The 22,516-nt window shown below is 46.7% G+C and overlaps 1 protein-coding gene across 1 annotated transcript in view; it reads left to right on the top strand.

Annotated features, from left to right (window-relative positions):
• auts2a (activator of transcription and developmental regulator AUTS2 a) overlaps positions 1-22,516 on the top strand; it is a 265,666-nt gene that overhangs the window by 140,376 nt on the left and 102,774 nt on the right. Inside the window, exon 4 of the mRNA XM_056594279.1 lies at positions 22,139-22,168. Coding sequence (XP_056450254.1) covers positions 22,139-22,168 — 30 coding nt within the window. The remainder of the gene's footprint in view (positions 1-22,138; positions 22,169-22,516) is intronic.

Consider the following 22,516-nt stretch of genomic DNA (forward strand, 5'->3'; position numbering starts at 1 on the left):
CGTGGCTGTTTTCACATAAGCTAGGGCCTATGCATTATTCAATAGTTTTGACTGGCTGAAGACCAACTGCAGTGGCTCAGCGCGGGAGACTTGGTAAATCATCCCTCCTCTATCGCCCTACTATTTCCTAGGCTTTCTTCACAGTAATTAAAGTTGCTTAAGGTCAGCACATCTGGCTGGTTTCCAAATCTGTCATGTCATCAGCCATTGTCCAGACTCACTGTGTAATACTAGCCTTCACAATCACTTTGTAATACGTCACAGTCTCCTTCTGTGTTTATTGTTTCATTGATATTCACCTACGTCGATGTTCTAGATGGTGCGGCTCAGTTCGGCACGAGTATTGGACAACAAGTTACTTTATAACCGTCTGATGTTACATGACAAGCACGTTGTGAAGAGACAAATCAAACCTAGAGATTGTTTGTTTGACGTTAAGTATTTCGGTTGACATATTGTTCCTAAGAGTTTAGTCACTAAGAGTTCATCAATCATTGTTTGGTGTGAATGCTCATATTTGCCAAATAAAAAGAGCAATAATGTAGTTTATGTATTTTCACTTTGTCTACATGAATGGTAATGATAGCCCAAACAGACCTGTCCATGCTGCCTATTCAGCACAAGCAGAACCTAATTAAGGAAGTGCATTTAGTCATAAAGCCAAGGGCTGTTAGCTTGTAACATGAATACTGGCAATAAATAAAAGTAATGACTGCACACACACAAAAAATAATAGATCCCTTAATATACCCTTATATATAAGTTGTTAAGCTGCTGGCCAAAACCTAAAAGATAAAACATAATTATTCATAGTTACAATTTACACTTACAGAGGACAAAATGGTTTTAGTTGTGTGTGTGTGCGTGTGTGTGTGTGTGTGTGTGTGTGTGTGTGTGTGTGTGTGTGTGTGTGTGTGTGTGTGTGTATGTCCGTGTGTGTGTGTGTGTGTGTGTGTGTGTGTCTGTGTCTATGTGTGCGCGCGCGTTCATGTATGTGTGTGCGCGCGTTCATGTATGTGTGCGCGTGTGTGTGTGCACGCTCTTTAAAGAGTTAATTAGCTGAGACTTGTTCTGAGAATACGCTATTCATATCTCAACCTGAATTTTTCATGTGGTAATTACAATTTGTAGGTCAAGCCTCTGATGACACCTTCTTTAAACTGGTATAGGATGAAGGCACCGTTGGTTCACTTTAATATGCCTCTGTTTCTAAGCTGAGATTTAACGGATAAAAGGTGACATTTTCCCCTCATTTGTAAATTAATGCAATTGATCTGCCTAACAAGAACAAAGTTAGGTTTCCAAATACCGCATGATAAAGAGATTAAGCCTCTAAATGGCTTTCCAAAGGGAATCTCTATTGCAGGGATTGAAGTAAGGGCATTGAACTTTCAATTAGAATTTCTAATAGGCTATTGACTGGAATGTATTAAATGTTGCTGGCCAGCCGTATGGATCTGGGGGAGAGGGGGATTTCTATTTCTAATCTGGAGTACATGACCCCAAAATCCCTCTGAATGAGATATACCAACATTTGGCCCCCATTCACAGTGATGTATGTACTTATCGAACAGAACATGTGTTTTCTCTCTGGCCTCAGGTGGTTCTAATTGTGTTTGCTAGACGTGAAGGCGTTTAGTTTAAACAGCACTATGTCAGCCCACCTTTGTAATCTACGGTAATTAAGCCCCAGCTTTTTGATCCTTGCATTGTTTATTACGAGTCTGGGTTTTCTCCCTTTCTTTGCTCCGCTCTGAACCTCCCCGTCGGCTGGGCTCACTCTTGTTGCTGTCTCCGGCTTTGATGGTTCTCCAAACCTCTTTTTTTTCTTTGTTTCTCTTCGTCTCTGGGCCTCCTTCTTCTCCTCGGAGCGCCGTGTCTGTTTCTAATTTCACCGTGATTGATCTCAGGATCCAAATCCAATTTAATTGTCTCTAATGCTATATTAACTGCTGTCAAAACATTTTGACTTGTCATCCTTACTCAATGTACGTTGAGAGGGCGGGCGTTTGAGGGCAGTCCCATCTGTTTCTGGTTCTTCTCTTTGGATGCTGATGTTGTTCTCGCTCTCTCTCTCTCTCTCTCTCTCTCTCTCTCTCTCTCTCTCTCTCTCTCTCTCTCTCTCTCTCTCTCTCCACCCTCTTTCTCTCTCCCTCTCCCTGTCTCTCTCTCTCCCTCTCCCTGTCTCTCTCTCCACCCTCTTTCTCTCTCCCTCTCCCTGTCTCTCTCTCTCTCTCCCCCTCTCTCGTCTCACTTGTTCCATTCGTTCAACTATAATTTTTCCCCGCCGCTCATTTTCGGGTTACGCTGATATCGTAACTGCAGGTGATTATAAGCTTTGAAAAAGCTGCATCAGGATACAATTTGTCAGCCACTAACAGCTCATTGTGCTCTGAGAAGGGTGTGCGGTGGTGGTGGGGGGGCTCGGTTAACATTCTGTTTGTGTTACAGTGCATTCAAACCCTAATTAAAACAATGTTTCATTCCCCATCTGCCAATCTCCCATAATCTCCTTTAATTGCAGTAATTAAACTATATTTACATGTGCAAAATACTTGTAATTTAGCAAATTGCACTCTGCCGTCTGCACATTTAATCAGCGGAGCTGCGGCGGAATGGAGAGATTTCGGGTGTTTTGATTTCAGAGGTGGGCTGGTTCTGATGGGCTAAGTGGACCTCCGTCTGAAGCCTGGGAGAAGTTAGCAAAACAAGCCATCAGAGGGCTTTCTTCTTTGGGCTCTGATTGCGACTCATGTGCCTAATTATATGCCTGTGCTCACTTTTGAAGCGTAGGTACGCGTCGAATGTCTGTGTGAGTTTTGCGTATACACGTTTGTGCAAAGCGTGGTTGTCGGTTTCGACAAGCGTTTGTGCATATTGAGTGGGCGGTGTGCCCTATTTTTGGCACAATTACTGATGTCAACTCTTTAGGACGGCCAGGGGACAAGGTAAAACCCAACTGCTAAGCGATAGACCTGTTGAAGCTTCCACTGCTTAATGAAAATGTCAAACACCGGCTAAGACTAAAGCGGAACGGCCTGCTGTCAGATTAAGGCTATTAGACTGCGATTCAGCTTGAAGTGGGAATTTGTCAAGCTTTACTTTTATATGACCATCACTAATAGTCTAGCTTTATAATGCCCTGTGTGGCGACATTATATTACAGAGCATCTTAAAGCAGACTTCATTGCCTGTGGTTTTACCGGCAATTATATCTCCTTGGATGGTCCTGTATCCAGACATAGAAGGCCTAGTTTAGGATTTAACACCCAGTTATGTAGGTCAGGGGTTTCTGTAAAAAATTGAAAAATGGGGCATCTGGCCTTTATCTGACACCGGCATAGCTAGCTAGCTAGCTTCAGCTGTTTCCTCTTGCCCTAATTAGGTTCCTGTCTGCCTGCATGGGGGAAAAAACCCAGGCGAAACCTCTGTGTAACAGCTCAGCAGTTGAGGGTCAAGGGTCCTGCCCTGTCTAACCTGGCCCACCTTGTGCACAGCAACCCCACCACCACTACCACCCCCACCACCACTGGTGCTCCCCCACCTCCCAGACCACAGCCAGGTTGAGTGGATGCCATTGCTACTGCTGCTGAGGTAATTGGTGTGCTACTGGAGGTCTTCCACCTACCAACAGTTGCTTATTAGATTCAGACCAGCGCCATGCACATCATTAGGACATAGCAGGTAGGAAAAGGATGGGTTGAATCAGAAAGGGAGACTTCCTTATTTTATTTATTTTGGACATAAAATAACTGGTGTCCAGAATGCACTGGTCAGATGTATCACCCTTTTTGATTCAAATACAAATGTAATCATCAACGTGCTCTTGTAACTGGGGATTTAGGTGATCATGCTGTTGCTGTGTGATAGTGACTGGCATAAAGGAAGACTTCTATATCTTTTGAATGTAGAAAAATGGTCTGCTCCAAGTTTGTGTGTGTATCCACTAGTGTGCATGCAAGAAGAGCTATAGACGCTCTGTCCCCTATCCCTCCTCCTCGGGTCCACGGGGGTCTGAGGAGCTGGCTGTTGTCTCAGCCCCCTCCTCCCCCCACGAGAGAGAGAGAGAGAGAGAGAGAGAGAGAGAGAGAGAGAGAGAGAGAGAGAGAGAGAGAGAGAGAGAGAGAGGGGGTGAGGGGAAAGGGGGCGAGTGTGGGTTCAGTGCAAACGATGTCCTAAGATGGACAGAGCCCCAAATCCTCATTAGCCAACGCATAGTTCCTCTTAATTAGTTCCCGTTCAGTGTAATTAGCATGGATGAGGCTAATCATCTGATGTGAAAGCAATCTAACGCTTGGGCTGCATCGTCCTTGGCCTGTCTTTCATGACACGTTCAGAGGCTCTTTTTTCCCAGGTTCTGTTTCTCATTTTATGAGCTTTTCTGGTAGGGACTTGGACTGCATTCATCAGTCATCTCCAATGGCGCTCTGTGATGGCTTTAGCTGATGCTCAGCTGCTGTGATAATTGTTCACAGTGACTTTGATGTAAAATGACTTTGCCACTCAAACGCTGCAGACATTTACATTCACTAGATTCTTTTCATATCTCTTGTATACCTCCACTGTTTTTTGTAGCTCATTTTTCTATTCACATTCATGTCGGACGGTAGGTTTTTAGGTTTTGGGTTACATTATTCACCTTAATCTGTCATATTGTTGCTACTGACATAGGCAGGTCATTTACGATCAGCAAGGCTCAAGAACTCTTACAAGTAGGTACAGCATGTTAGAGTTCAACCCTAACCTAGAAACTATCCAGCCAAGCCTGATCAAACCGTCATGCTGCTCTTTATGGATCAGGGAGGACAACAGCATGGAGATTACAGACAAGGAATTATATAAAAAATATATCAAATATAAACCCACCATGTGATCCGTAATCTCCTCTAGCCTGAGCCCTGCAGAGAGAGAGATATTCCGCCTACTGATGCTGCATCTGCGGCCAATCAGCCTTCATGTTTCCCCATCCTGTGTTGGCGATAAGCTCGCCAGCTCTCCCCATATGTCCGTACTGGGACTCAGACGCCGGCGGAATGCTAGGTTGTCTTCTGTTCGATCAACACTGAAAAACAGCGAGGACGTGAGCCGGCGTTCCCAGCTGTTTTATATTGCTATACCATGGATTGTGGGACGGGGGGTGAGTGCTCAGAGGTGGACAGTGGGTCACAGGATATGAGCTTTTCTTGTATGAGCTCCCACGTTTGTATGAGCCCCCCCCCCACCCACACCCCCAGGCCTAGTCCCTGTCACGGATCATAGTCTCCGGCGGTCTGTGTCTTTATTGATACCAAATCTCCCAAGTGATACTTCCAAATCTTCAACGTGTATCCGCTCCGTCCCCCCCGTCCGCCTCCCCCCTCCCCTCCCCACTGCCAAACACATCTTTGCGCTTAATCTCTTGGCAACAGACGAAGGGGTGTACGAGTGGTCGGGGCCCCACTCGGGAGGCCTGGTCCGGGGGCTGCTAGGTCTGACTCGTTGCCGATGGTTGCTCTCCCTGTGACTCGTCCAAGCTGAAGATTGTTTCCCTGATCTGAAGCAGAACCACGCTTATCCCCTCGACACAGTGATGCTGTGACGCTGATTAGCTAGGACGGGCGAGAGCTGGATAGAGCCTGGCAGTAAATTAGATGAGCGCCGAGCAGACAGTATCATGTGGTTGGCATTTCAACAGCTTTCTGTGGGTCTCGCCGACCTCTGCGTTCTAATTTTCCCCGTCGTTCTTTCTTCTGGTTATGTATGGGCTGTATTTTTTTTTGCTTTATGAAATGATGTGTTTGGCATTCGTTTTTGACATGTGCGTGCACTTTAGCCAAAAATAATTTTTAGCAGCTCCATTTTTTCATGCAGTTTTTGACCATCTGCTGAAGTCTTTAACCAGCTGCCTCTGGGGACTTGATTCGGCTCAAACTGTTGAATCAAATGATTTTCCTGAGCTAACAATATAGACCATTCAGCACACTGCAGTTCAAATTAAGTTTTTATGTACAAAATGTATGATGTCCGAGAAATGATAAATATCGAGAAAGCAGATACTTTTTTTTAAATCCTTCTTAAACCAAGACATTATTTCCAGAGATTTGAGGTGCTTGTATTATTTGGACCGCCTGCTACAGTATGTGTAAACGAACCTTTTCGGACGACCACAACCACAGCCACTGGAAACAAACACAGACAGGCAGATTTCTGGAATTCGACTCACCCATACCGGGTTTCTGGCTACAGGAAGCACAAAGGAATCGGGTGCATAACAGCCCCTGTTGAGGAATGTGCTTCTCTTAGAAAATAGCAGAGGAGATAAGATAGCGGGGTGTACGGCGAGGAGGTGGTGGGGGCGGTTGGTCGGGGGGGGCGATCATTATGCACTGCGCGCCTCACCGTTATTAGCCCCATTACACACATTGACAGCTGCACATTCATTCTTCCCTACCTGCTTTCTAAAGCCGCTCGTAAATAATGAGGGCTTCAGCTAGTCTGCTCTTGGAGGAAGGGGAAAAGGGCATAATAACCTGGGCCTTCATTTGTCAAAATTAATTCATATTCCCTGGGTCACCAAACGTTATTTTTTTTTCTGCTTTGGTTAATTGTAGATCAAACCATTCAACATAAATTTCCATTAGCGATCAATTTGTTACTCTTTCAACACCGGGGCTGTAATTCAAAACTGGTCTGCTCCTCCCGTCTTTTGTTTTGACCACCATTGACCGTGTCACTTCGCACTCGCGGCGGTACGGCGACACGGTCTGGAAATCAGGGAAGATTACACGTTGCGGCGATGTTGTGATGGTGCTGATTGAAGAAGGGGTTTATTATTATTGGAAACAAAAGCATAATTAGACCGCTCCATCTTAAGGGCTTTCTTCTTTGGCAGCCAGGAATATAAAAATAGGCTTCGGTGCCGACGACGTATGCATAGTATATCACACCACCGAGAGAATATTTGCTCTGAAAGGCGTTTCGCACCACAAACTGCGAGCACTGGATGTTTACTGCCACTGTGCTGTTGTGATAGGAGGAGGTCATGGCATTGGTTAAATGTGTGCTCTGACTGGCAATGGGCTATGCAGTACAGTATAATTACCCCTGGCTTTTATCAGCCCTAACCTCCCCTTACAATCTTCCCCAGTGGAAAGGAGACACCTCTGAGCTTCCACACTTCCTATCTGCCCTTGTTTTATCGAAAAGGCCCCCTTCTGCTTCGGATAAAAGCGGCACTGTTCTCCCCAAAGACGGATAATGGAGGGTGGAGTGGTCCTCTTTGACCGACTACAGACTCTTTCCTGCACTGGAGAAACCAATACCGGCCTATCGGCTGATATATGACACTAATACAAAGGCTGACTGGGGCCCTAAACAGAAAAGAGGGATTGTTGGGCTTTCGACTGGCTGTAGGATCCATGACTCATAGGTACCACACTGTCTGACCCCTGAGACTGCTCTAATTGCTTTACATCTGTACAAAGGTTTCTTGTAATCGGGCCTTCTGCCTCCATTTGTCTTCCTTTCAGTCTCCTAGTAAAGGCCTTAATTGGTCTTAGTGGGCCATTTTTTTTTCCGTGCGTCTGAGGCAGGCGAAGGCTTCGACTCTCAGGCCGGTGTGGTCGGCTGGTTAGCAGGTTGACCTGGGGCTTTTAGACGAGAGGTAGTCAATATATGTTTTGTCAAGTGTAACCCTTTAATTAATTTGGCCTTGACATGAAGTTTGTGTTTTCCCACAGTTTGACGATGGAGTTGGGGGAATTTGGAAATTCTATATTGTTGTTTGTTGCTCCAAGAAGTGTAACGAATACTCTCTAAAAATAGCCCAGAAGAATAACTCTGTAGAAACATTTCTACTTGAAAGTTTCTTATTTGCGATTGATCCTCAATTTTGTATTAATGTGGAAGTGGAAGTAGTTGCTGCAAGAAGCCCCTGTCATGGTCACAGGACACCACCAAAGCCTTCGTTCAACTCCTCCACAGTGTTTCCTAATAGTTAAGTTCAGCCGTAAGACCAGGCAGATTCCCAAGGTGTAAAGTGAGCCACCGCTATTTATCTGACAAGCCCTTGTTCACACTTGTTTTGGCACAGTGATAACATCTTGAGTACACCATTGCACAAACCGCAATGCTCATCTATAATTTCAGATGGCATGACAAGTTCCTGGTTCTGAACTTCCTTGTAACACAAGTGTGTACAAGACCCGACCACGAAGAGTTCACCAGACCGGTTCCACAAATAGCACACCACTTATGGGCCTCATGTCTAAAAAACTTTTTGCATCTCAGAAAGCACTCCTGTGGTGAGCACTGTAAACACACAGTGGTCGATACGCGATCACAGCACACTACATTAAGCACGAAATAACCACAGCACCGGGCTTTTTTTTTCTGTCTTGATCATAAATTTAAGACTATGATTTAGTGAGTGACCCGTGACTTTTTTGCCTAGTTTCCGAGTTATTCACAACTGATCCAGTTATGTCCTCTTCAAACATCTTCCTCATTCAACTGCTGGCTACAAGTCTCAGGATTGAGTGAGTTAATGAGCTCCGCCTGGCGTGCCGAGTTCCTGCGAGAGCTCTCAGCCTCTCTCCCCCTTCTCCCAGCCAGTTCTACTTGAGAAGGATCAGTTGGCCCGTGCTCCCCCTGCCTTTTTTGTCTCTCTCTCCTGCTGACTGACTGATGGAAGGGTGCTGCCAAGGCCTAAACAGCAGCTGTAAGCGTCCAGCTGCTCCCTGCCACGCTCCACTTCCCCCCAGATGGCTCCGAGACGTTCTGGAAGTCCCTCTGGAGGAGGCTGCTGCCGGCGCCGCAGCCGACGCCACCGCTGCTCGCAGGGATAGGCATTATAGAGTGGCTCTCCATAAAATCACCAGGGAGCCCACCGCCCTCACCCACTGCTCTTCCTCTTCCTCCCCTACTTCGACGTCTACGTCTAACCCCCCCCCCCCTTCAGACGCCTGCTCCAAGCGCGGGCGCCGTGCCCAAATAAGGAACGGGCTGGCTGTGCAGACCCACCGGCCAACGAACCAACAGGGGGGAGGCAGATGGTGGTGTGTGTGTGTGTGTGTGTGTGTGTGTGTGTGTGTGTGTGTGTGTGTGTGTGTGTGTGTGTGTGTGTGTGTGTGTGTGTGTGTGTGTGTGTGTGTGTGTGTGTGTGTGTGTGTGTGAGCGCACGGCCTGTAGTGGAGCGGGGACCTGGAAGGCATGGATGCCAAGGCCCGGCCTGTGGTGCGCTACTGATATCCCCCCAGAAGGTGCTCCCAGCACCCCAACAGCAGACGACCAGCAGGAGTTTGGCTGACTTCCCCTTGGTCTAAAAATTGCACATGGGAGACATTTTTTGGGTTATTTTTCTGGCATCAGCGTAAAGTGGTCTGTGTGTCACTTCTCGGAGTAGTGCCAGTCCTATGGAAAACGTGTTGGGTAGCACATTCAAAGTCAATGTAGTTCTCACTTGAACACTTAGTGTTAATATAATACCTGCTAAAGGGGCCCCCAGGGCAGCACTCTCTGACCTTGGCCATAATGTGATGAATTTCTCAGTGATCAAGTTCACACTGAAGGGGCACACTGCAGGGGTTGACCTCAAACGGGTCAATGCCCATAAAGACAATACCAATGTAAATATTCTCTGCATACAAATTGATTAAATTGAGTGCCACTAAGGTCGCCTTGCCTCAAAGTTGTATATTTCTGTGTATCCAATTATTATTATTATTATTATTATTATTATTATTTTTAATCCCCATCCTTTGCCCCTGCAGTAGCATTGTCCGTCTAGGCCATAAAGGGAGGTTTTTTATTCTAGCGCTCCATTGATTTATTTTCTGTCGGTTACAGTCGCAGGGGTTGTTAGCATGTTGACATATTGCTAATGTAAACATGTTCCCTGTGCAACTTAAATTACAGCTATGACTGAGGGAGGGGATAGCAACAGCGCTAACTTTCACTCAGCATGTTTCTCTACACTAGGACCACTCCCACTAGCAAATACAACTCCCCTGCCTTCCTCGGGCTTCCCAACAATCCCCCCTGTCCCCTCATTTCCTCCCTACACCTCCTTTCACCGTCTCTCCTACCTTCCAATGCCCCAGCAAGCAGGAGAGCGCACACAGAGTCCCTCCCCTCCCTCCCTCTGTTGTTCCCTAGCAGGTGCGGAGAGCTTGCCCCCTAACCCCCCCACTGTTATCATGCCTTGACAGGAAACATACATCATCGCGGGGGCCGCTCCTAATTCGAAACACATTTCACCACAACTGGATCAAAGCCGTCCCAGTCGGAAAACAAAGTGCCCTCTTAATGCCGTATTCTGACCATATAATTGGAGAGTAATTATAGCTGAGAAAACAGTCTTTCTTTTTGCTTGAGTCGCCGAGGGCTAGGTCACGATTCGGTCCTTGCCCGTAAACTATGCAGGATATTGTGTCCTAGTTGGCATGGAGTTGGCCCTAGAGAGGAACTCTGAGGCGTGTTTACCTACTCAGAAACACAAAACATGTGGACAGCTGTAGCTAGTGGCCTAGAATCACATAAACTTGAAGGGCCGGACCCCACACAGGGCTGACCCCTTTGCTCTTAACTGTGGCTCTGAAAGATTGATCTGTTTCTCGCCTGTTGTCTTTGACAACAAAGCGTAAAGGACAGAAGGGACCTGGACTGGTAGGTACTCATTGTCCAACACAACTGCCCTCAACCATAAAATCAAGTTGAGCTCAAGCGTTGGAAAGATATATATTACACTTACGGAACCTAAGAAGTATTGAGTGCTAGATTTGAAAGCTTGTTTGTCAAATGATTGGTGCAGATCAGGGTTGGTCGTTAGAGGCAGAGCTGGCATCAACTAAAGCATGAAATAAACAAGGTAAAACCAAAATCAATAGAACAATGTTTTCATTTGATGTATTCAAAGGAGTGGGTTTATTTGATGCACTTTTGTGAGCATGTGTTTTGTTGTGCTGCATTAGTTAGTCCTAAATTGCTACGCTATAATGTTTTTCCATGGACAAGGCTGCCTTTCATGCTGAAGTTCACCCCCTGCTAGGGCAGTCAATATGAAAACAAGAGCCTCGGGCCAAGCTCTGCGGTGTACTGTACTGTTGAACAGAAATCCAGCAGAACAGCCATGGAACACTGCAAACAAGGCCAGGAAGCCATGTCTGAGAGCAGCCCTCAAATGAAATATAAATAGAAAAACTTTTGATAGATGGTTCCACAACGTTCCTCACCCTGTGACCTGATGCTGGCAAACAATGGTTCATTTGTAAGAGCTGAATAAACCCCCACAGGAGGTAAGACCCTTCACTCCATGTCTTCTAATTGGATTTAGTTTGGTGGTTGGTCAACACCTCTAGCAAAAGAGTTCTGCATTGTCGCTCAAGTCCAGCTAGCTTCCTATAGCATACTCGTATTAAGGGTTCAACACAGCATGGTATGGAAGGAGCACATCAGATTGGATATCACGCTCCCTTTTGCATCTTCTTTCCACCATCATCTCCTCCCCCATACCTATTTCCCTGACATGATGGTGCTGAAGTGATTCCTATGTAAAGATGCATGGACGCCTGGTGCAGTTTGCTCCACCACAACCAGTGCCGGTCGGCGACTTGAGAAGTTGAGATGTCAGAAGGCCGGCTGGTCTGCAATCTGCATCCCCTGCTAATGTGCTCCAGCCCCATAGCATGCTAATTAATCCCAACCACAGGGTTGTGTCACTCAGCCCACGCTCCGCCAGAGACGCTCCCACTGGGCCCGCTCGGCTTTAATTGACCACGTTTTTGGGGGGGGGGGGGGGGGGGGGGGGGGGGGGGGGGCCCGCTGTCCCTGGGATTACGTTGGCTCCCTCTAATTTACCCAGGCTGCTGCCACCGCGCAAGCAAAGCCGACGAGGGAAGCGGAGAGATGAGACGGCGAGCAGGGAAATGTATAAATAAACCAAACAAACAGAGCAAAAGCCAGACTGGGTGTTTATTAAGACCCATGGGATGAAGAAGGAGGTGAGTGCAGGAAATCATTAGTGGAGGAGAGTCAAAGCACGCTCGTTTGATCTCGCTGATAGTCGAGCAAATGTAATTTAGAGCACTGCGAGTAATTTGTTTTAACAGTTAGCACAGGCTTCTTTTTAATTTAGTTTTTGCCCTGCACCACTCCTTCAAATTAAATATGTTTTTTTTAGATTTTTGTTATTTTGTACAAAGCGATCTTTGTACCAGACAGATCTTTATGAGCCTGGAAGCTCAAAGTCTAGCCCCCGACACCAGATATTGTTTATTCATCTTTGCTTGTTTGCATGTGCGGCAGACAGGATCCTGACAAGAGTGCGCAGTGCATGCTTTTATTTGACTGGTTTCGGTATAATGAGGCACACTCTGATGTACCCTGTGACAGCCTCCCTATCATAATGGGAGAATAACAAAGTGTGTTTGTCACTGTGACTTTAGACAGAAGCATCTGTTCTGACTCGTCACCTTATGTCTTTGTTTCACCGACTGTTCCAGTTCTAGTTAATTCTTTAAAATCACCAAAGTGTATTTTCTTGTTTTATTTTTTTCAACCATTGTTGTTGTTGTTGTTGTTGTTGTTGTTGAAGAGTTTGTAATATTACCATCTGCTAAAGATCTGAGTAACATCCACCATGGTACACAAAATATACCACCCACTGATACTGAGAATGTGTTTTAGTAAATCTCTTAAGTAATCCTCAATGACTGCTGGCTTTGGCCCCTGACCTGAATGATACTCCATTGTGTTGCATGGATACTCCCTTATTAGCCTCTTGATAATAAATCTTCCTCTCATCTTTGGCAACCAGGGACGGCTAGCCTCGGGCTGCCGGTTCAGCACATATGGGAAAAGAGGACACACCTGTGTGTTCACATTGTGCGGTGCACAAAAAAACAGCCGAATAAACACGCCTTTGTTCTCTGCTTATTGAAGGATGTATTGCAATTACAATACTCCAGTGTCTCTTCAAGGGTTCCCGAGAAGGGATTGTCTAGTGGCCATTGTAAACAGCGCACACGCCCGTGTCAGCTGCCTCTTTGGCAGAGAGTCCGTAGAGGTTGTTAGTGTGTGGATCGACCAGAATAGATGCCTTTATGGATGAGAGTTGGAAGCGGATAGTCGGTTTCGAGCCCGATGGCTTCTATTCCCCATTCTGGTGTCAACTGGCATGGGTAACCCCCTCCCCCCCCCCCGCCCCCTCCCTCCTCTCAATCACAGCACGCCCAGAGAAGCCCCTTTATGGGAGCCCATATAATCATCCTAGGTGGATGTGCATGTGTTGTCGGCTTAGGCATTGTTAACGGCGGCAGCTGTGCTGATAGCTTGGATGATGGAAAAATCGCCGGGACCTCATTTTGGCTGGCCAGTGTGAATATTAATGGCTCGTTTCCAGGCCATGGCTAATGACGAGGAAAATTCCCTAATAAAAACTTGATGTGATGGGCAACGACCCACGGGGTCACTGGAGACAGTCAAAGTTAATAGTGTGCCGTCAGGTGTGAATAGTTAAGTGATTAGAGCCTCAGAACCTAATCCTGATGTTTTTGCCCCCTCCTAAGCTTTGGGTCCCTGCGAAGGGAGGGCTGGGGTAGTGACTCGTGGGAGAGAGATGGAAATCCCTACACAATGAACAGTGGGGGCCTAAGACAAATTAAAAAGCATGAAATGAGTGATTGCTGTAATTTTGGCAACAGTATGAGGCATCTATTTTCCATGCTGTGTTAAATGTCGTTAATTTGACATGTCGGCACATCAGAGACATTTGTGTCAGTTGAATACAAAATGTGTTTTGGTTTCATGCAAAAGCTTTGCTTTATATAATCACAATGATCTTACCCTTACCAACTGTTTGACACAATTAAGAGTCTATTTGAATACAGTGTTTGGCTAAATATACAGAGTTTATTAAGAGTTTGAATCTAAGTTTAAACCGGTCACTTAGCCAGTCCACATGGACAGATTGAGAATGAAGGTCTCTTGAGGTGATTTGGAGATGATTTCCTGGAATGAATTGGCTGTAAAAAAGGATTCTGCATTCATTCCGGTCTGAGCTGTCAAGAGAAGTCTGGCAGTTTCCAATTTCGCACCAAAAAAACACAGTAAAAAAAGGATTGTGAATCCTCATGACGGAGCTATATTAGAATTCCATCTGGTGACCGCAGATTGGAAAAGTTCAAATCCATTGATGCCTGCTGTTGAACAAATGAGGTATTAAGTGATCGTGAAATAATACCTGGGGAAATTCACTTCACTTTGATGGCTGGCTTTTCACAAGGAACAGACACGCAACATGTCATGAACTGTGGCTGGTTGGGCTCAAAACACACAGGGTTTAAATGAATATGGGGGATTGGACGAATAAGTAATGGTGAACATGTGTAGGTATCAAACAACGAGCTTATCGACATCTCTCTGATTTAAAAGAGAGGATCCCATTACACTTTATCTCATTGCCCCCATGTTCATAACTGGTCGCTGTAAATGTCTGCATCTTATTATGTGATAATGTGAGCACTTTCACTATCAAAGCCCTTCTGGCCTGCCGATGTCTGCTGTGTAACGCTACGGCAACGCTTAGCCGTTTCAGTTGATTGTTTACCTTTATGGCCACATCACTGTAATGAAGATGCCGAGTAGCATGGATGCTAATGGCTGGCATGTGAGCTAATTGGAATGCACACAGAGTGGACTCATCCCAGGGGAGCCGCCATAATGGTGCAAACAATGCAATTTGATGCTTGTAATTATCTCAAAATCCTTCCATTAATCTTTGATTAATCCAGCATCTGCTTTGTGGCTCACCCATACTCACCCCAACTCTCCCCCCCCCCCCTCCACTCCCGCATGCAAACAGAGCCTGGGTGAGGAGAGGTGAGGTGTTTGTGGGTGTGAATGTGAATCTGGAATTCTATCAGTAAGCCAGTAAATGCTGTCCACCCCAGGGCACCCTATAACCTTGCCTGTGGCTGAGAGAACTGTCTTTACATTCTTCCAGAGAAACTGAGCTTTTGAACCTCATGATTGTGTAACAAATGGATTTTTATCTTAAAGAGCAAAATATGTTTCTAATGCTGGATCGTTTTCAGTTGTGAGTGTGTTAATGTATGTGTGTGTGTGTGTGTGTGTTCGTGAGTGCGCTTTACTACATAATTAAATGACCGAACATCAATCCACATCGACATCTAGCTACATCTTAGGGAGAGCAGCTTAAAGGAAAACCTTTTAAATAGTGAACTGCCCTACTCACATTAAAGTACCAGAACATGGCTGTATTTTTGCTATGTCGTCAAGCGCAGTTGTTTGACATAACTGGGTAAAAATGTACCTAAGTACAATACCCATGCAATAATAATGGCTCTGTTTTGCCTACTTGTCAAGTAAAGTGATATTTCTTTTTATAATAAGCGACGAATATGGTTTGACTCAAATGTCTATCCTTTGATAAATCTGCCTAACTGTATTGGTGTAATCTACTTACACCCAGTTCCTCTAACTGACAAAAGAGGGTATTTGCACGTTAGATACCCCACCCTACTCTAAACACTATACAAATAAACTTGGATTACTCGTATGCCAACCGAGCATCTCATTTTTCATGACAGACTGTACATCAACACACCACACTGCCGCTGCCCAGCCCTCTAATTGAATATCGCTGTTGTTGTTATAATGTAAACTGTTAGAGATTTGCCTAAAAAAGGAAATGGTACGAATACGTAGCCAGCTTTTGAATGTTCTATTCGTCAAATACTTCTTCCAATGAGGGTCCAGCAAAAGAAAACATTAAAAACGCACGCACACCAGAGGATTGAAACCAGAGGTCTTAGGCTATAAAGTTTTTTATTATTTTATGGAAGGCTACATTTTTTTTTCCCTCTTTCTCCCGCACCACCACTACCACCTCCACCTCCACCACCACCACCACCATCTCCACCACCACCACCGCCGCCGGCACCCCCTCAAGCACCCATTGAGCTCCTCTATCCTGGTGACTGGAATCCAGAGTTCTGCGGTCAAGCTGAATGTGGTCTGGATAAAGTTCTACATTTGAGGGGAAATTGCCTTCAGATGTGGGCCGGCCTTGTTTGGCCCAGGCATGCCTCGTGGATCAGGCTTGGTTATATTGGTTCAGACAGCCGTCTGCTCTGCGCTGATGAAACACATTCGGTCTTCTGGAAGACTGAGAAGCTCACTTCATGTCATGTCGAGACTATGCGAGGAGCTGAAACGCCGTGTTTGGATTTTTTTCTTTCGTTCCTCGCCGCTGCATTTCTTTTCATATCCCCAGCCCTGACTTTTATAGGGATGTCCAACGTAAGCAACAGTCTGCGGAAATTAGATGTCCGCTGTCATCGCCGCAGATCCCTGCTTATTTTAATGGTCTCTCACTGTCCGACTTGTCATGTCCAATTTCCTCCCATCCCTACCGACTCGTAGGTGTGTTGCGAGAAGCTGGTTCGAAAAGAATAAAAGTATGTTTGGACATCGGGAGGAAAGAAGGAAACCCGAGAGTTTATGAAAAGGGTACTCTGATGTGAATCCACTGAAGTACAGTACACATTCGGTCAATTACGCCTGCCATGAGTCAATTGAGGCTGGCCTGTGGAAGCTGTTAACCCTGACTTGGGGTACCAGGGGTTTATTGGAGATTACTGTTAACGCCACCAGCCGCAGTGGGGCTGCAGGAAGCTTCTGACTCAGGCTGCAGTAGAAGCCTGTATTCCTTTTTTTTGACAACCCCTTTCCAACTGTTCCCGGCCTAGCCTCTCTGCAAAATAAAAACAATTCCAAATTTTTATTGCACTATTTCAAATGTAACTTTCTTGAACACGGCTACATTAAAAAAAATACCTCTATATTCTGGGAGGTAATAATTGCTTGAAAAGTAGAAAGAAAAGGGTTATTTATGAGCGAACTGCAGCGACGCCTGCTGCTCCAGCCTCCTGCGCTCCAGGCGGACGCTGTGCTCATCAGTCTCCTCCTGCTCCGGGTCTATTTGTTGATCCTCGGTTCGCAGTGGAGAGGCTGGCAGACGGCGGTGCGTGATGGGGAGGGTTGGGGGGGGGGGGGGGGGGAAAGCTGCGGGACCGGGGGACGTGGGGACAGGAGAGGAGACAGGACACGGGGGGGGGGGGGGGGGTGTCGGGACTCGAGAGCGAGGACGGGCGGCCAAAGACCCCCATCTCCTCCTCGTCATTGGTCCGCCTCCCGACGAATAGCACCCGGTGCAGCCCTGGCACGCGGTGCGAGGGCCCCCGGCACGTCGCCATATCGTTCCCACGTTCGGAGCGGGAGCCCGGGGCCCCAGAAGCGTCTGGCAGCCCTCCGGTACTGGCTCGGCTCTCCGCACGCTTCTACCCGGCCTGCGGAGCGGGACGCTGGGCTCCAAGATGGCAATCAAGGTTTGATTTGCCAACACATTTCCAATGATTAAAATGTAATTAGCGCTCGCGAGCACCTCCTCCCAAGCTAATTTCCACGCACGCTGTGACAGGCAGGCGGTCGGAGGATCCCAGGCCCCAGCAGCAGATGGAGGAGTGTGCAGCAGGAGGAGAGAAAAACACTATTTTGCCATGTGACTGTTCGCATCACAAAACCATTAGGACGGGGGGCCCGCTACGGCCCCAGAAGGGAGGGGGGGCCTGGGGAAGAAGGGGAGGGGGTTTGAGGGAAGGAGAAGTGCTGGTGGTGATGGTGGGTTTGGGGGGGGGGGGGGGGGGGGGGTGACAGTGAGCCCTTGATGTGACGGCAAATCAAATTGGCAATGTACGTGCTGACCCTGGCAATGGCTGCCATCCTTCTTGTTGTCTCTTAAGCTTCCAGGGTTTCCAGGCGTCCAGGCAGGCTTGGCTGTTTCCCCAGGCTGGCTCGAACCCCTTCAGCCCCCCCAGCCCGCAGGACAACCTGGGCCAGGCTGATAAATAGCCCCCGCTCTCAACACAGCAGGGCTTTTTAATGAAGCCCTTATCAGCTGTAATTAATTCTGGGGTCATGGACATCACCCAGGATAACCTGGGGCTAATGTCACTCAGGGGGGTGGCAATGCATAGCCAGCACTGATCCGGGCTTACCAAGTTGGCATTTGAGGGAATTTTAGATCAGATACTGCTTGTAGCAGTACAGACATTGGATTGGAAATTCTAACGAGCCTGTCTAGTCGAACGATCTTGCCCCTGGTATTATTGTGCAAGCAATTTATTTTTTTCACTCTTTTTCTTTTTTTTTACTCTTGACATCTGTTAATATTTTATGTCAGTGGATTTCCATGACCCGTTTCCATTAGTTGTTCGGTTATGTTGGCATCGGGAAGAACACGGCGTACTTCGATTGCACGCATCTTCGTATGATGTGGTTACCTCTGCTTGTGCAAAAAGAACGACGAAAAAAAAGGTTTCTGTGGATGAGCTTTGGCAGGAGCCGTCGGTGAGCTGAGCACGACTGCTCCATTTAGCACATGACCCATGGCTACTTTACCCCCCCCCCCGCCCCTCCTCCCCACAGCCATTGGGCCAATATTGCTCTCAGCTGGAGAGGATTTAGGACAAGAATAATTTACTCCTGCCTTCAAGACCAATATAAACAATGGCCTGCATGCGTTGGACAGAGCGTAGGGGAAATTTGTAAAAGCATCAAGCTCAAAAAAAGGCGGGGGGGGGGGGGGGTGGGGGGGCGGCTGGGTGAGAGCTGAAGTGTTCCGGATACAGGCCAACATCAACAGCTCTCAGAGCTGAGGCCAGTGTTTGACGTTCTTGTGTTACTCAAGGTAAACATTGGAGGATCTGCTGTACTGCCTAATTCCGCGTGCGTGTTGATAGCAGAGGGCCGATGCGAACGATCGCTTTTCATTCTCTGACTCCGCCCACACCTAATGGCTTCCTGGTTTTTCCTGCATGAGTTGTGTTTTTGAGTCTGAGCCATTCCGTCCTCCAGTCTGTTGTTGCTGTCGGGCTTGATAACTCTATTGGTAATAGTTATTTCTTCTTTGAATCAAGTGCCATATTGTGTTTCATTAGAGTAGTTTGCCTTGGGTCTACTTTGACATATGTAAGTCAAATAACGATTGGGATTTGCACCAAACCTTGGCTCAGTGCAATTTCAGTTTCGATATATCAATATTGGACTAACCAGGCTTTATGTTCACCGTCTTGCCTAAACAATCAAGCTAGGCAACCAATGCCAAAACCCTACTACACAATACTTAAGCCTCATGGAGGCTCTACAAGGCCTTGGTTTATATATTTTCTCATGAGAGAACATACCTTTCCCACGGCACAGGTATGAGTCATTGAATAAGAAAAATTCAAAGAAGCTACATCATGTATTCGCTTTCCCAAACTAGGACGGCTTCATATGCAAAAGGCTGGGCATTAGTGCACTTTGATCACTTATCAGTGAGTGACAGCTCCGGTTTGCTTGTACGCCTGCGGTGTTTCATTTTATTCGTTGTTGTTGCTCTTCTTTTTCTCCTTCTTCTACTTCTTCAATCTTTTATTTGGTACTTATTTGCGGTATCCCTATTTGCTGGCTTCCCTCCATGTTCCGAGGCGAAAAGGCGAGCTCTGGCATCTGTGTGTGTTGTGTGGTGTTGTAAGGACGTTCAAATTGCCTGCCCTTGCCTGTCAGCCTTGTTCTCTGTCAGTTTCATTCATTTATTTATTTATTTGACTTTGCTCATTATGAAGGTATTTCCATTTCATTAGGTTTTTCTCGCCTTTTTTCTTTTTTTATCCTTTCGCGCCCTTTGTAGCTCTTAGAAATTTGCATTCCTCTATTCTTTCAGGGTGGCTGGGGGGGGGGGGGGGGGGGGGGGGTGGTGCGGAGGAGAGAAAAAGTAATGACAGCAATTCCGTTTTCCTTTCTCTCCCCCACTAGCTCGGTGAGTGGCTCGTTTAGCGGCACCTGCGGAAGCGACAGGCGCGCGGATGAGAAGTGAAAGAGAGCAGTTGATTAAATCATCATCAAGTCGCGGGCGCGGGAGAAAGTCAATTCTGCCCGCGTCTACAATGATATCCTTTTATCTTAAAGTAATGAGCTATGGCACTCTTGCATTCGCCCCGTAATGCGATGAGTTCCATTAGCGCGTTCCATTTGCTTCACAAGCAAGGGCGAGTCATTTCAGCGGGCCTCTATCTTGGCAATCAAAGCAATTGGCCCCGCACAGCCGGTGGGGAAAGACGTAGGGTAGTTGTGAAGTGGGTGTGGGGGTGTGTGGGGGGGGGGGGGGGGGGGGGGGGGGGAACAAAGACCGCCAGTGTTATTTAGTTTATTTTACGGATCACCACATCGCACAGTGGAAGATGGAGGTAGAGAACAATAAAGGGCTGTTATTTGGATTTCATGGCTGCCCGTGTTTCTGTGTGCGTTGGTGTGTGTGTGCGGTGCACATGAGGGAGAGGCACAGCCCTGGATGCATGGACCCGGTTGGGATGGCTAATGCTGTGCTCATCAGATGCAGTCTGCTTCCACGTTAGTCTTGTTGTGTGGAGGAGTTCTGAAGAGAGAGTGAGACATCGCTGAGGACAGGCCCCCTATTTATTTCCATGCTGGAAGAAACAAAATACAGCCGCGTATGTACTGAGTTCTTGGGTTTCTATATATATGTGTGTGTGTGTATGTGTGTGTGTGTGTGTGTGTGTGTGTGTGTGTGTGTGTGTGTGTGTGTGTGTGTGTGTGTGTGTGTGTGTGTGTGTGTGTGTGTGTGTGTGTGTGTAACATCCACGGGCTCACATGTAATTGGAACATGCACTCTTCTTCCTTTGCCTTATTTATGACTGACTCTGCATATGCCGATGCTGGCTCCTGGTATGAAATCAGTGTAGGCGATGGAGAGAGAGAGAGCGAGATGCATTGGGCAACTAGAGGGGAGGGAGAGAGAGAGAGAGAGAGAGAAAGAGAGAGAGAGAGAGAGAGAGAGAGAGAGAGAGAGAGAGAGAGAGAGAGAGAGAGACCAGGGGAGCGTCTGAGGAGTGTTTTCCCAGTGCATTTATTGCCTCTGCATAATTTATGAGGTACTGGAGCTGACCGTGGTGGCAGTGTGCCGCGGGCGGCCCCCGGGGCCTTGTGGGACAGGCCTGTAAATTGGATGGCGTGCTCCTGCTGAGCTCACAGGGCCCTCTTTACCGGTCAGCACCGGGAGCACACCAGGAATAGACCAGCCATCAACCCTGTCTGCTACCTCCGAGCTCAGCCCGGTCCCGGATCAACAAGGCAACAAAAAACTAAAAGAAGCGAGGAAATGTATGTGTGTGTGTCCGTGCGTGTGAGAGAGTGTGGAAGGGGAAAGAGAGAATGAGCCCCATGTGGGACTTGGCTCCCAGGGCTGTCAATCACTTCACACTGGCACCAAGCCCCCCCCCACCAGTGCCACCACCACCACCACCACTCCCAAGTACACACACACACACACACACACACACACACACACGCACACACAATGCCAGACACCACGCCCTGCGCCAACTCCTTCTGCCCACATTTCCCCCCCAGTGGCATCTTCATTTTGGACTCCAGTGCTTCCTCCTCCTCCTCCTCCTCCTCCTCCTCCTCCTCCTCCGCCATATGCATGTCTTCCAGGGCCACCAGTCACCCAGTGTCTCCGCTAATTAGTTGATAAAGAATTAAGTAGACCTTGAAATTGAAATTTGAGACGAAAAGAAAAGGCATCCAAAACCTCTTTGGGCTCCCCCCATTACAAAGTCAGCGCCCTTGCCGTGTTTTAAATGTAGTCCTCTCCCCTCCTGAGCCTCCTGAAGGGACCGATATTAAGAAGTGATGAATCTCCCAGTGTAGTGGTTCATATTTTAATCTTCATATTAGGTTGTTTTTTATGCCTTTGACATTAGAAAAGGTTAGATCCTTAAGCGAGTTTACACTTGTGTGTGGGTGTCAAAATCTCATTGTCTTTTCTCAGTTCAGGGAAGAGTCTGATGACATTAGACCAGCGGGCATGAGGCCAAAGCTAATCTTTCTGCTGTCCCCTAGAGTTTATTTCATATGTCATTTGAGAAGGTACATAACATTAAGGCCAGCCCTATGGATTCAAAATCAAATCATACGCAAAGTTGGCACAATATGTCAGAGGATTCCCAATTTTAACCTAAAATCTCTCTCTCCACCTTCTCTCTCTCTCTTTCTCTTTTTCTCCCTCTTGCAGTGTGACAGTGAGAGCGACCAAGAAGACAAGGTAAGACCAATCAGTCATATTCATCTACTGTTGATAAAAACAGTACATTATGTAATCTATTCTCCTCTGCCTTTGAAGCAGGACTGTTTTCAAGTGTTTGTTAAGAAGGAGTCAAATATTAGACTTTCTTTAAGAGCAAGATGTTGAATGTAATTAAAATTAAACATATTGTTAATAAGTATGAGGCAGCTTTAATTAGCTGTGTATTAATTATAAAAGACTCCACATTGTGCAAAATCTAAATCAAACTGTTATGTTTTTTTTAACGATGGAAATTAAAGTAGTTTTTGTATGGCTGCCAGCATCGGCAGATATATTCTAAACATTTCTTTCAGTTTATATCTTGAT

The sequence above is a fragment of the Gadus chalcogrammus genome, chromosome 7 (genome assembly GCF_026213295.1).
Source record: "Gadus chalcogrammus isolate NIFS_2021 chromosome 7, NIFS_Gcha_1.0, whole genome shotgun sequence".
NCBI lineage: Eukaryota > Metazoa > Chordata > Actinopteri > Gadiformes > Gadidae > Gadus > Gadus chalcogrammus.